Genomic DNA, 16,056 nt, shown 5'->3' with positions numbered 1-16,056 from the left:
TGATCAAGGATTTGTTTATCTTGAATTTCGCACAAAGCTAGACGAGGACTATCTGTGCCAGCCGACCCTAATTTAGCTGTTTAAGACTATAGGGAAGGCAACTAGTCATCACCATTCACAGAGCGAATAGGTTTAGTGTGATGGGGATTCGAACCCGCATCCCTCATATTACAAGTCCAGCACCCTAATCTCCTAATAATGCCACAGGTAACAGTTGACACATAAAACCGATTTCCCGACTTTATTAATAAAAGAAATCTGTAGTTTTAGTTTCAAGCTGATATTGGTACCAAGTAGTCATTTGTTTCAGCGTTCTGTAGTTGATAAAAAATGAAAATTTGTTACATTAAAGCATTATGCTTATGTTTTTAAAAGTAATTTAGACAGTAAACGTCAAGAAAAGGACATGGTGTGCTAGATAAACGACACATGCCACAATGGATAATTCCAGAAACGTTCAACAGAGCATTTTTTCCTTCTGAAACGATTTTATTTACAATGGCTAAACTTACATTCAGTCAATGTATAAACAATGAAGCAAGTTTAACAAATGTCCAAGAATAAATCTTAAATTAGCAAAACATTTTCATTATTATATTATCTAAAGCTTTAGGCAATATAACATCACAACGTTAAGGTTTAATTTTTACTAAATAATTTTCAATAAGAAGAGAATGCAAGGACATTGCTGGATTAGTTTGTCATTCGAAAAATTCTTACTTTGTATAGAAATGAGATCGGTAGCACTCTACGACAGGCCCAATCAGCTAACTGATCGGTTATAAAAGCTCAATATGTCAATACTTGTCACGTATAATAAATATACTGATATATACACACATACAAACCTTCTTTGGACTTCCTTTCATTCATGATCAGTTTACCATCAATTTCAAGATAAACTGCTAGAGAGCACAGATGTCTATCAAGTGTTTTAGACAAAACTGTTCATTTTTTCCTGTTCAATCCAAAGGATTGAGTTATCGTTAAAGTTTTAATCTCTCGAAACTGCTTCTTATTTAAATAGGCGGCGTCAGATTCTGTAGAAAACCACCACATGGTATCGCTCTATTCCCATTTGAAACTAATTTTTTGAGGACAGATACTTTAAGGATAGTAGGCGTTTAAGTTCATAAGAAAGCACCGTTAAATCAGTAACTATATTTGGTCTCGTGTAAAACAATATCTTATAGTTATGGATCCTTTCATTAGCACATGTGGCACCCGCCAGTAATACAAGCAATATAAACACAGTCGCAATTTTCTGGAAGAAAAGCGACGTGTTGATTCTTTTAAATAAATAAAAAAGGAGAAACGCGACCCGAATCTGGCAAAACAAAATATATTTCCAAACAAAATATTTTGGCAAATAAGGTCGCGTTAAAAACTACAAGGCACGTGAATAACAAAAAAAAAAAATAAACAAATTAAGTCAGAACATTTGTTGTTTTATAATTATAACAACATTCTAATTTTAACGTATCTTAAACCTTGTTTTTAGTATAACTGGAACATTTTCAATCAGTTACATTTGGTTAAATTAGATGGCCCTATTGTATACGATCCACGATAATTCTTTGTGTATAATTAAATTTAAAACAATAGATTTAGCAAGTGTTGATTAAACGGTTTGAAACGTATTTCAGTTAGCTCCACAATCTTGAAAAAAGTATAGAAAATCTAGAACTAACACTAGTTAATATTGGATTCAGTATGCAAAATTGTTTAAGTCACTTTTGATTAAATAATCGTCTGCTTTGTTTTCTGAAATGTTTTCGTGTATAATGACGATTAAAACTTTAAACTTGTTAGTTAGTAAAACCATCGAAATACTGAATAATACTAAGACTTGACTTTAGAAATACGAAGATTAATCAAAGAAACAGTTCACAGTTATGTAGCACATGCTAGTAAAAAGATTATATCTTCATAATATCAGGGTTTGGAATGACTGTACACCACAACCTCTCTCTCCTAATCTCATCCATAGTTGAAACATAAGTTCATTTTACGTTCTCAGGACGACGTATTTTCTATTCATAATCATCAGTTATAGAAATAAACGATGAAAAAATGAGCAACATAACAGGCGTATTTTCTGAAACTTCAGTTTTCGTTGGAATTCTTTAAATAAAAAATATATTTAAATAAGATATAATGCCACACACAACATGAACTTCCTAGATGGTTTTGCGGTAAGCTTGAGAGCTAGTAACACTAAATTCCGGGGTTCGATTCTCTTCGGTGAACACAACGTTTATAGCCTACTCTGTAGCAGTACGCTTAACACTAAACAAACACAACCTCTACTGTTTATATACATCATTGGTCAACACGGCATGGAATCAACGACCTTGGCCACCGAGTACATCAGTTCGTCAATAATGGTTCATGAAGTTGCAATTAGAAATCGACGAAATAAAATGAAAGCACCACTTGAACTGGTCATGTTCCTCCCCTCTGTCAGTGTTTTTCCCCACGGGAAAAATTTTTACGAAACTAGGATCCTATAAAGACAAAATGACATCATTTGTGGATAATAGAGGAGTCGTTCACTTTTTATAAAACCGACAAATCACATTGCATTTAGTATTGCCGTTTGAGTGCAGTTAAAATATTGTTGTTGCCACTCTTAAGAGGTCAGCAACGCGGAATGCTATTGTCCGAATCTCCAGAGGAGGCTAACGAATAGTTAGCTGAATCTCTTCTTTTTTGGTCACTCAGAGCTGACCTTTCATTGTGCGTAGGTTGTCCGACAAACTGATTTTTGCTGAACAGCTCATTATCATCTGCAGCAGGATGCTGGGTCCAGAAAGACGTAGGTTCGTTGTTTACAGCATTAGAAAGCAACGGACCATCTGTATAGTCAGGATGGTCATTAAGTGGTGCCATACGTTTATTTGTAGTCCGATCAAATCTACTGCTACCATTTTTACCACTGCCAACTCGGTTATTTTGGTGCCTCATACTCACAGTTAATTCGTATGGGTTATCATACAACGTACTATTTGGTAGCAACGAGGATAATAGTGTGGGGCCATTAGTGTAGTCACTTCCTATAGGTGGAGTCATGGTCCGCTGTAATGACAAACTTTTCCACTTGAACTTTGGTGGATCCATAGCTGGTATGTTCTCTAGACTAGAACACTTCTTGTCAGCTATAGTGCAGTTGGAGTGAACTCCACTAGGTGAGTCTCTAGCTGTTTTATCAATAGCGGTGGAAGCTTCACTGGTGGACCCTGATCTGGACGTTAGATTATCTTGAGAGCTGTTCTCTTTAATGATTCCAGAATCCGTGCTGAGAGTACTATGTGGAGTTGAGCTCCCGGGAGAAGACTGGAGACCACTGTGGACAACAACAGGAGCCAAAATCCTGTTAGGAGATCGACGGTTGTCGAGAAGGAAAGTATACTCTCCTTCGTCCAACAGAGGGCGTGTACTTCCATTAAAACGGAAAGGACTCATACTCTGTAAGAACAAATGCATGTATTAACTATTTATGTAAATTTCAGAACATGCAGTAACTAATTTAACACCCCGTTGCTATACTTTGTTATGTAATGATATATAAACTTATCACCTCTAGGTTAACTGCTTCTAGTTATTTAATAAACTTTTCTACTCGAAAAAATGTTCTAACATTCGAAGTCACACAACCAACTCGACAAATGAATTTATTTTAAACTTTTTTTATAAATCTGTATCTATTAATAAATATTACCAACTGTTGTTGTTGGTATCATATAAAACATTTTTTCTTTGTTTTCTTTGGACATAAATTCTCATTTCATTATGAAGTCGAGTATTTACTTTTCTCACCTTTAATGAAGGTCTCTCAAATCCATCATCTTTGGTTCTGATAAGTTCCCTCAGCGTCGTGTAATCCCCAATGTCCGAGTTAACGTCAGAACATTCTTCAAACTTAACTTGTGGTTTTCTAATTTTACCAACAAAGCTTGGAGTTTTGCTATTAAAGGATCTCACTCGTCTTAAGGAAGATCCTTGTAGCTTATCTTCAAATGTTACTTTCTGTTCTTTGGAGAAGGACGACTTTCGAGATATTTTGGGCAATGACATTCTGTCTTCTTCTAGTGGATCATCTGTAATCTTTGGGAGAGGAAACTTAGGTTTCAGCCAGTAGATGTCTCCATTATCGCCTGGTGATTTTTCACGAGTCGTTGACACCAGTGCTATGTCCATAATAGCCTCTTTAGATGTTTTTTCTCTGATGTGATAAGTGTGACCATTTTCGATAACCAGTAATGGCATTTCTTTGGTGTCGTTTAACAATTCTAGTTCACAATCATTAGCTGTTCTTGTTTTACTACAGTCTAGAGAGCAAGTTTGGCCTTTAGTTGTCCTGAATCTCCATGATTGCTTAATGGTGAGGCCTAACCAAAGCAACACCCAAAGCAAGAGGTGCATTACGGTGCCTATCACACCAGCAAATACCGCTCCATCCAGGCTTCCACAATAAACCATCGTATAGTCATACATCAAAGGTGCGGAGATTGAGATTACCAGGAGCAGAATGAGGAGAGCACTCAGATGAGGAATGTAACCCCAGAGACGACGAGATTCCTCTGTCCAGGTGACGTGACGTTTTTGGACTTTTTGCTCTTCGAATTCATGAAATTTCTGGAGACCATAAAGATAAAGAACACTGGAAGACATCATTAAAATCATATTGTAAACAAAAAACAGTAGCAGGCTCTGTGAAATGTCGAGAAGGAGTGGGGTGAACTTTAGGAGGACCTCTGTAGGTCCAAACACGTTAACTTTGTAAAGAACCGTGAACCCTGTGAACGCTAAAAGTTGTTGCAAGGCAGTGAGAACTGTCTGAATCGAAAAGAATAAAGTGAAGGTCTTGTTTACCTTCCAGAATACGGAGGGATAGCGTACTGCGTAAACAAATAAAGCCAGTCCATAATTTAAAAATTCTGCTGAAACAGGGGTCATGTCTTCTAATTGACCTTCGGTCACTGCTTTGGGTCTGAGTTGTTCTGTTGCTTCCTTCCCCCACACCTCAGTTTCATTTATCGTGGATAGAAATTTAAGCGTTACTAATCGATCCTTGTGGGTGATCATGAAGTCCAAATCCGTATTCCAGAGATTAGCTAAAAATCAAAATAAATTAAAATCATAAATTTGGTGTTCCTCAATTACAAGTAACATTTTGTTTCATAAATTTGGTGTTCCTCAATTACAAGTAACATTTTGTTTCATAAATTTGGTGTTCCTCAATTACAAGTAACATTTTGTTTCATAAATCTGGTGTTCCTCAATTACAAGTAACATTTTGTTTCATAAATTTGGTGTTCCTCAATTACAAGTAACATTTTGTTTCATAAATCTGGTGTTCCTCAATTACAAGTAACATTTTGTTTCATAAATCTGGTGTTCCTCAATTACAAGTAACATTTTGTTTCATAAATCTGGTGTTCCTCAATTACAAGTAACATTTTGTTTCATAAATCTGGTGTTCCTCAATTACAAGTAACATTTTGTTTCATAAATCTGGTGTACTTCATTTCATGTAACATTTGTTTCATAAATCTGGTTTTCTAAACACGTACGAAAACTAACTTTAAACTATTTAAAATAAGAAATCGATAAGAATGTTGTTGAAAAATAAAGTAACATTTTTATATAAAACATGACAAGTAACATTTTGTTTCATAAATAAAGTGTTCATTTTATATAAAACATGAGAAGAATGTTGAAAAATAAAGCTACATTTTGTTTCATAAATCTGGTGTTCCTCATGAGAAGTAACATGTTGTTTCAAAAATCTGGTGTTCCTCAATTACAAGTAACATTTTGTTTCATAAATCTGGTGTTCTCAATTACAAGTAACATTTTGTTTCATAAATCTGGTGTTCCTCAATTACAAGTAACATTTTGTTTCATAAATCTGGTGTTCCTCAATTACAAGTAACATTTTGTTTCATAAATCTGGTGTTCCTCAATTAAAGTAACATTTTGTTTCATAAATCTGGTGTTCCTCAATTACAAGTAACATTTTGTTTCATAAATCTGGTGTTCCTCAATTACAAGTAACATTTTGTTTCATAAATCTGGTGTTCCTCAATTACAAGTAACATTTTGTTTCATAAATCTGGTGTTCCTCAATTACAAGTAACATTTTGTTTCATAAATCTGGTGTTCCTCAATTACAAGTAACATTTTGTTTCATAAATCTGGTGTTCCTCAATTACAAGTAACATTTTGTTTCATAAATCTGGTGTTCCTCAATTACAAGTAACATTTTGTTTCATAAATCTGGTGTTCCTCAATTACAAGTAACATTTTGTTTCATAAATCTGGTGTTCCTCAATTACAAGTAACATTTTGTTTCATAAATCTGGTGTTCCTCAATTACAAGTAACATTTTGTTTCATAAATCTGGTGTCCTCAATTACAAGTAACATTTTGTTTCATAAATCTGGTGTTCCTCAATTACAAGTAACATTTTGTTTCATAAATCTGGTGTTCCTCAATTACAAGTAACATTTTGTTTTCCTACTTCGTTTCATGAACATGTGTTTGGCAGAACAAATTTTCTAAACACGTACGAAAACTAACTTTAAACTATTTAAAATAAGAAATCGAGAAGAATGTTGTTGAAAAATAAAGCTACACTTCATATAAAACATGAAAAAACAACACAACTGTTCTGTGCTAACAGAGTTCCTTCCACACAAAAAACAACAAACAATCACTGGGTTCTGAAATTTATAACACATGGAAAATTTCAAATTCCTGATTATTCATTTTATAGCTTTTGTTGAGCAGAGTTTAAAAACTTATTTAGTTCATGAATCTAACCATTAAAGAGTTTTCAAGACACACCTTTACTCAGAAATCCGTGCTGGATCAATCGGGCCTGGATCAACACTCTGGGTAGTAGCAAACAAAACGCTGTACAAACGTGAAGAAAGGGCGCTGTTGGGCCGCCATGTTTCCAAACAATCCTAAGCCACCTCCTTGGCTTGGCTTTGGGCAAGTTTTGATAAATAGCCCCATCGTCATCAGCATCTCTTCCCCACTTGCCGCCATCATTAGGAAAGTTTCCTACTTTTATAATACCAGCAGTGACAAAGAATGGTAGCAGAATCAGGGCTGCCCCAATAAAGGCAACATACGCATTTAATTCCACGAACGGTTGGTCATCCACTGGCCAAGGTAAAGAAATATGTTTAGTAAACTGGCGGATACTATTGACAATAATGTAGATTTGAAAGACGAAAGTCATGATGCAATACCATATTGAAAATAGGTTGTTGAGGCGAGGCCTACGGCATGTCAATGAGAACGCTCTCTGGTGTTTTCTGTTAGTATTTGTAACGAATGGCATGGTAACAATTGATTAATCCGACACTACAATTTAACGAACATCAAATAACATGCGAATTCATCGACAAAAGATATATTATTCCTAAGTGATGACCTGACCAGCTACGACGAACTCTCCGAAGGACCTAAATAGACACAAAAAAACGTAATTAGACGCATAATGTTTAGATGTTTCAAATCTTTTTAAAAATTTGATGCACTCATTAAATTTGAACTTTTTTCGTTAATAAATCAGTTACGTGATTAAGACTAATTAACTTAAAACACAATAAAATAAGACAGTCACTTAAAAAAATCACTTAATTATCGGTGTAAGGTTATTAAAATGAACTACTTTGGCAATGTCTCACCGCGGGATTATAAGGCTTGAATGTGGGGTCCGATACTCGATGCAGCTACAGCGCAAATAGTCCCAAAATCGAAATCTGTGTTCTGATCTCATTTAACATAACAGATGTCATATATGGTTAACACGTGATTTAATTCTACACCTATAACGAATAGTTCCAGTGGTATAACCTATATTACGTCATTAACTCCTCAACTGCTGTCAATAAATACCTGATGATTTGTAATGTTATCACCGAATGGTGTTAAAAATATACACATTAGTAGTGTTTTTTAAGTTTACTAACTGATTATAAGCATTTTTTAAATTACAAGTTACAGTTATTACAGAAACAGGTACAAGTTTCTTTATCTTTAAAACCTGTGTACTAATCCCATCAGTGATCAAAACTACATCTCTGTTTATAGAAATATTCTTACTGTAAAAACCGTAATTTATAATAAGAAATACATGTGTAGTTCACGCTTTATCAAGATTTACAGTTCACGGTGTATACAACAGTATGGAAAGAATAACGATTCAAGATAATATTGGTACTACCCTTGGAGTAAATGCTAAGAAACACAATGGTAAAAGTTTCCTATGAAAAGAAATGGAAGAGTATCGTATCGGTTAGTGTTTCTGAAACTGGGGCTATTAAGCTTTTTTTTTTCTGGGCGGAGGAGGGCAAAAACATAAGCCAAAAACAAATATGCTGAATTAATTTTAGTCCTAAATAAATAATTGTCGATAAAAAGTTATGTTAAATTCATGAAATGATACAATATGTTGAAAGGATATGTTAGTTTGTTTTAACTACGGCACTGTTTCTCAATCACCATGCTAAAGTTATAGGTTGAGGGGATCAGACATTTTATTAACATTAAGGGAACCTCAGACTGAAAGGGTTTAGGAAAGTCTTTTAAAACAACTGTTTTTTCTAGTCCTATCCGTGACCTGTTATAAGACGTTACTAAGGGTTACTAAGGGTAATTCTGTAAATTCAAATGATTTTTTTTTATATTTGAGATTTCCTTTAATTTTATTTCACAAGCCAGGTGGTTAAGGAGCTCGACTCGTAATCTGAGGATCACAGGTTCGAATCCCTGTCGCACCAAACATGTTCGCCCTATCAGCCATAGAGTCGTTATAATGGGACAGTCAATACCACTATTCGTTGGTAAAAGAGTAGCCCAAGAGTTAGCAGTGGGTGGCGATGATTAACTGCATTCCCTCTGGTCTTATGCTGCTAAATTAGGGACGGCTAGCGCAGATAGCCCTCGTATAGCTTTGCGCGAATTTCAAAAACAAACAAATCTATTTTATATAAACACACCACCGAAATATCATTAAAAGGGATAGTAACCAAGCAAAAAAAGATTGCATTCTAATTTGTGCGCGTTTCTACATAAGAAGATCGTATTTAATTAGCTATACTGATTTCAAGGTTGTTGTTTTTTTTGTTTCGCTTTTACTAAATAACTTGCTCTGATTGTAAGCCGTGATGCAATACTATACTGAAGCCCTTCGAATGGCAAAGCGGTATGTCTGGGGGCTTACAATGCCCTTAACCCATATTGAAAATAGATTATTAAGGTGTGACCTATGGCATGTCAATGAGAACGACCTCTGGTATCTTATGTTAATATTTGTAACAAATAGTATGGTAATATTTGATTAATCCAGTAGTACAACCTAACGACCATAAAATAAGATGCGACTTTCATTTTGTAAAACATCTGTAGAGATCAAAACCGAATTCCTTCAAAGTATTCCATATTCGAAACACACATAGACACGAACACACAAGAAGATAAAATCTAAACATTTGGCAGAAGAAAGCATCTCATGGAGATACGTTATGAGAACAGCTGCTCTCTGAACATGTGTTATCCATTAAAGACAGAGGTCTCATTACATATGGGCTGCAACTAGATCTCCGTGAACGGTGCGAAGATTTGGTGGAAACTGACATTACATCTACAGTTACGATCTTCCCGCCAAAAACCAGTTTCATAGAACCAGTCGAATTTATCACAAATACAACTTTTTAAGCTACATGTGACTACCTAAATCGTTCTAACCATTAAAGAGTTGTAACAACAGTCATAAACGACAATTTATCTAATGTGTTGTAGCAAACGGATACACACACAAATTGTTTTTGAATTTCGCGCAAAGTTACCCGAGGGCTATCTGCGCTAACCGTCCCTAATTTAGCAGTGTAAGAGTAGAAGGAAGGCAGCTAGTCATCACCACCCATCACCAACTCTTGGGCTACTATTTTAGCAACGAATAGTGGGATTGACCGTCACATTATAACACCCCCACGGTTGAAAGGGCGAGCATGTTTGGTGCGACCGGAATTCGAACCCCGACCCTCAAGTTACAAGTCGAACGCCTCAATCCATATGGCCATGCCGGTCCTTACACAGTATGTTACAGCGTATAATACGCCACTAACTGACAACAGTATCGTAATACATTTTTAATTATGGCCCAGCATGGCCAAGTGTGTGAAGGCGTTCAACTCATAATCCGAGGGTCGCGGATTCGAATCCCGGTCGCATCAAACATGCTAGCCCTTTCAGCCGTGGGGGTGTTATATTGTGACGGTCAATCCCACTATTCGTTGGTAAAAGGGTAGCCCAAGAGTTGTCGATGGGTGGTGATGACTAGCTGCCTTTCCTCTAGTCTTACACTGCTAAATTAGGGACAGCTAGCGCAGATAGCCCTCGAGTAGCTTTGCGCGAAATTCAAAAACCAAAACATTTTTAATTAATTATAAAAATAACTAAACAAAAATTAAATTTTCTCATTTATAGTTTCTGAACAAAGTTTCTAAGAGATTTATTTTTTCTTATATTCTTGGGTAAAGCATTCCAGATGTTCACTCCTACCTAAGTTATTGGACTCTGACCTAATGATTATTAGACAAAGCAATATGTGCCAACCAACATTAAATTTTATATCATGACAATTAAAATTCTTGTTATTTTTAAAATACTTAAAAAGGAAAGTAGTCAATATCAGCTACTGAGGTACCCTATGTCCTTTCACATGGGGTATAAGTGAACTATTTAAGACAATAATTTTAGGGTTTAGCAGCCTGCAAAAAGTGCTGATATTTTAAAATTATTTAATTGAGACATCTAGCAGAAAAGAAGAAAACTGCTGCCGTAATATCTCGTTATACATCGTGGTTGGTGGTGGTACGCATCACAAGCTATAGATAGATAAGAATCGCTTGTTCCAAGTATAAACACAAAGCTTCACAATGGACTATCTGTACTCTTTCCACCATGGGTATCGGAACCCGGTTTCTAGCGTTGCACAACTGTTGAAATATCGCTATATCACTCACTTGGAAGGGGGAAGAAGATGGAAAAGAAAATCATTACAGTAGTAATATTATTTTAAATATATATTATGGTTGATGGTACATATTACAAATGTTAGATTGATAAGAAAATCGTTACCGCAATGGTATTACTTTAATATACATATTATGGCTAATGGTACATATTACAAATGTTAGATTGATAAGAAAATCGTTACCCTAATGGTATTATCTCAATATACCTCATAACAGGTGGTCCACATTAAAAGCATTTCCCTACTTTAGAACATTAGCAGCATTCGTTGTATTTAATAGTAATTACTCAATTACATAATGCACTTTTTATGTTCCTTTGTTTTCTGATGGCTTTTAGATTGACCAAGCTTCATACCGAAAGCTGATAAGTTCATATATCATTTACCAAATGGCACTATTTCTATTGTTTCCAGGGATGATTACCTACGCTCGCACCAAGGGTTAAACAACTGCAAACATCGATGAATCGTGAAGCACATTAATTTATTCCAGAACTTTCTTTTATCAACCTCAGAAGCTCAACCTCAAGGCCAATGGCGATAACTTTGGCCTGCGTCCCCTCAAAGGTACTCAAATAAAAACACATAATTAGTGAGTCTGGTGCGTTAGAAACGACTGTTTACAGGTTGGTCAGGAGAAACTTCCCGCCAGTTCGTGACTCCCACCAAACGCCACTAATTTCCAACTTCCTGTCCCATAGTTCCGTTGTCAACTGTTAAGACATTTGCGTGAAGAATTTGTCATACGGGATCTACGATTGAACGATTCAATAAGAATCTTTCATGTCATTTTAAACCTTTTTATCCAATATTTGCTCTTTCTTACAACCAGCTGTTTCATTGTAGTGGATTGTTAAATGCTGTCTGCTATCATATTCGTTCAAAATGGAGTTCCCAAAAAGAAATCGATTTTTTTTTCTTTTGCTAAATAGATATGTTTCCCCAAACCCGATTGAATTCTTAAAATAATCAATCAACAAACGATTACTTTTCTTTTTTTTTTTTCAAAATAGACTTCTCATTCATGTTGGAATGAATATTAGAATAAGTGGACATGTAGCTTTTCTTTAAACATTTTTAACCTTCTAGTCACGTGACAAAGATATGCGAAAAAAATAAACTCTTTGTAAGGACTAAGCCTAATGAGTGTTTTGGTTTGATGCTTCTCGTTATATGTATGTATAACCATACCAAGTCCAAGGAAAAACAAACCATTAGTCTAAAACGTATTGTAAATTACCCTATACTAAGTGAAGTACACGTCTTCGGAACCTAAAACATATTGTTAGCTACCATATACTAAGTGAAATACACGTCTTCGGAACCTCTGCTGATCCGAGAAGAGTCCACTGAAGTGAGCTAATTTGGGTTAACCTTTAGTTTTGTTGAATAAAAGACACGTATAAAAAAGATGTCTATTTTCAGGGCTGTCTCAAGTACTTCTTGGAAGAAAACGTAGACGGGAACAATGGCCGTCGTGAGATAGATATTTAAAACGTTTTTACAGGTGTTTTTATTCCCAACGTTTTCGGCGAACTGAGAAAACCGTTTTGTTCTCGTACTCCCGATTACTGTTCGATTTCCCCGACTCCAAACGAACTTTCCAAAGTGCTTTCAGAAGCTTTGTCACAAACGGTCGACGACCCTTGGAAAAAGTGCTCGTAAATATATTAATACAATAAAACACGTCCACTAATCAATAATAGTAAAAGTACTTAGTGTGCATGCGTTAACCATCAAGTGAGACATAAAATAGACAACAAAGTCGATAAACTGGGAATAATACGCTGAAAATCACGTGGTACGAGATTGTCAACAATGTGTATACAGATTAACAAATAACAAAAGGCAACAAGTGTTAAATCTGAGATGCTGTATTGTTTCGTAATCAAGTAGCTTCATTGTTGTTTTGAAATTTTAATAGAACTATTTCTTCCCACGAACATACAACTAAGTTATTGTATTAGGTCCCATTACTCTTTCATCATTAATTAGAGAGAACAAACAAGCTTAAAGATCCTTCCTCGACCATTCCTCTTAACAATGCCAGTAATTGCGCTGGTTGTTCAGTTGTGGTTCTAGACGAACGAATTCCAACAATTGGAGCAAAATCCAAGTGGATCGCATGACACCGGAAGTAGACGAAAGCTGCTACTCGGCAAATGTTAGAAAATGATCTCGAATGTTCTGACACTTCCCTAAACTAGCATACACAGATGTCACTTGTGTTGCAGGTTACCTTCGTCTGCTGCAATTTGATTTACGTTTTATCAGAACTTAAGGGAATTCATCAAAATATTTGAAAATGTGTGTGTTATAAATTTATCTTCCCTTGCAAGACTCAGACTGTCATACTCTACAGGAGTCACCTTACGGACATTGTGCATGTTCCAGATAAAACCTGACAGTGTTACAATAGTGCACGATGTGCCCCGTTCCAGATAAATCCTTACAATGCTGGAATAACTTCTTGAAATAAGACCTAATTTGGAACTATTGACCAAAAAGTTGTTTTATTAAGCACATAGCTATACAATGGGCCATCTGTGCTCTACGCACCACGTGTATCGAAACCCGGTTTCTAGCGTTATACCTTCGCGAACATACCGTTGTGCCGCTGGGGGGAGGCTGACCAAAAGGAAAATATTCAACAAATAGAACCCTAATAGCCACAATCCTCACGACTTAGTGGAACTCTGTTAAAAGAATATTTGCTGTAAAAACATTATTTAGATCTCCAGGGTTTTGAGTCAAAACTGCCCCCCAGTGGCTCAGCGGTATGTCTGCGAACTTACAATGCTAAAAACCGGGTGTCGATACCCGTGGTGAGCACAGCACAGATAGCCCATTGTGTAGCTTTGTGCTTAATTCAAAAAACAACAACAACGAGTCAAAACTATATAGTTATTGTATACACTTCACTATTATCTCAGAGTATTTCTTTTGGGTTTGCTGACCCATGCTATATTGATGACCCTTGATAGGCCTAACTGCATCTCACAGCAAAGAGTGTAGATAATAAAAGAAGGTATTAGGCCTCTACATCACAGGTTCTCTTTCCGATTTCGCCTCTTGTGAAAAACGAAACAAAATCTGTTATATATTTATTTCTGTTGTACTTCATTTATGATTCAATGTAATATAACCACAGGAGACCTAGTTCATTTGTTTTTGTTTTTGAATTTCGTGCAAAGCTATACGAGAACTATCTGCGTTAGCCCTCTCTAATTTAGCAGTGTAAAACTAGAGAGAAGGCAGCTTGTCATCACCACCCACCCCAACTCTTGAGCTACTATTTTACCAATAATAGTGGGACTGATAGCACGTTATAACGACCCCACGGCTAAAATGGCGAGCATGTTTAGTGTGACAGGGATTCGAACCAGCGATCCTCAGATTACGAGTCGGCCATCCTTAACCACCTGGCCATGCCGTGCCTAGTTCGTTGGTGTATTGGTTAAAAATATTTTTTTAGTTTTGATCGTCATCCGTACCAGATTGTTAATTTAAATCGTCCTAGTTATTGTTCCCATCAAATTACATAACGGGTATCTGCACATAGCTGCACACGAATTTAAACTGATCGACTAGAAGGAATTCAGTTACCCAAACAGCCCCCACCGCCAATTCTTGAGCTACTCTTTAATTTTTATTTTTTATTTATTCATTGTTGTTTTTATTTTGTTTTGTTGAGCACAAAGCTACTCAGTGGAATATCTAATCTGTGCCCACCACGGGTATAAAAACCCAATTTGTAGCATTATAAACACTGAGAGTTACCTATGAGCCATTGGGAGAAAGGTAAATTCTAGATTGACCGTCACTATTCTATTGCATCAACAGTTCCAAAGGACGGGACACATTTTCGAAATAACGCGCAGCGAATCAAGAATCTTCGAAACTACAGTGCGAGCGCGCTAACCACTAAGCTACTCTTAGCTCTACATCTACATTAGAGATTGCAATCGCTAACCGATCTTTGAAAAAGAGTTCTAAGTAAATATCAGTCTTGGAAAGAAATAATCATATAAAACCTCTAAGCTAAACCAAATAATTTTTGATAAAAGGAGAAATGTAAAATCTCTTTACCTTTGCTTACTTCTAAAACTGTTTCTTTTCTCACACCCGGTCAGTACAAAAAATTACATACAATCGTTGTTATAAGAAATTAGTATCAACAAAGACGATTTCACGTGAAGCACTCACAAACTCCCGTGCTTATTTCCTGTCTTCTCAACATCTTGTGCCCAGACTCGCAAATGTATCGCACAGTAGCTCAAATTCAGTGCACCACTAGCGACATCTGAAGTCTTGCCTTCCAGCGAATGTCAGGACGCATTCACTGGGAGGAGGGGGGAAGGAAGGAAAATGAAAGGAATGTGGCCCAGACAAGGAAAGTAAAAAAATGAAACAAAACGTCGGAGTTTCTAAGGTTGTGTTTTGCGTAAATACTTCCAAGTAATTCCGCTAGTCGTCTCTGTAGCTTAAGAAAAAGCTTTGTTTCTCACCTGATGATGATACCACCTATGTAGCAGTTCTATTTCTTGTTTTTGTCGTTTGTAAGTTATTTTAACCAGTAATAAAAAGTAATAAACTTTTCTTCCGCCTCAAATAAGTGGCGTACATAATGCATCAGAAGGGTTTATTTCCAAGATACTATAACTTGAAACGTTCTTTTCCGAACGTTACTAACGTGTTTTTGACAAACTTTTATCTTTCTTTCTTAACCCTGTCGGAATGATTTTTCGAAGTAAATAGTAATTTCCAATCAGAATAAACTCAGAGCGAAATTAAAATCAACCTAGTCACCAGTACAGTTAATTAAATATACTTTTCTTTCGTTTGTACTTAAAAAACTTACAATGCATTGTTTCATCAGTTGGCAATTCTCACTGTTAATAATATTTTCGGCTGTAATCTAAATAATATCCCATCTAGGAGATACAGGCTAGTCCTAAATACAAATTGTAAGTTAGCAGTGTAAAACAACCTTTGTA

General features: G+C 35.9%; 1 protein-coding gene across 2 annotated transcripts; it reads right to left on the bottom strand.

Moving 5' to 3' along the window:
• Positions 1-468: 468 nt before the first annotated feature.
• LOC143257463 (uncharacterized) lies at positions 469-15,318 on the bottom strand. 2 transcript variants are annotated; one of them, XM_076516159.1, is made up of 4 exons: positions 15,149-15,318; positions 6,853-7,481; positions 3,820-5,117; positions 469-3,468 (listed from the first exon to the last, which is right to left on the bottom strand). In XM_076516159.1, the coding sequence occupies exons 2-4, from the start codon at positions 7,355-7,357 to the stop codon at positions 2,641-2,643; spliced, it is 2,631 nt and encodes an 876-aa protein (XP_076372274.1). In that variant the 5' UTR covers positions 7,358-7,481; positions 15,149-15,318; the 3' UTR covers positions 469-2,640. The 2 variants fall into 2 exon arrangements, with proteins under 2 accessions (XP_076372274.1, XP_076372273.1); XM_076516158.1 differs by having other exon boundaries at positions 15,159-15,317.
• Positions 15,319-16,056: the final 738 nt, after the last annotated feature.

Source organism: Tachypleus tridentatus, chromosome 7 (assembly GCF_004210375.1).
Source record: "Tachypleus tridentatus isolate NWPU-2018 chromosome 7, ASM421037v1, whole genome shotgun sequence".
Classification (NCBI taxonomy): Eukaryota; Metazoa; Arthropoda; class Merostomata; order Xiphosura; family Limulidae; genus Tachypleus; species Tachypleus tridentatus.
This window is presented reverse-complemented; position numbering and strand designations above follow the sequence as displayed.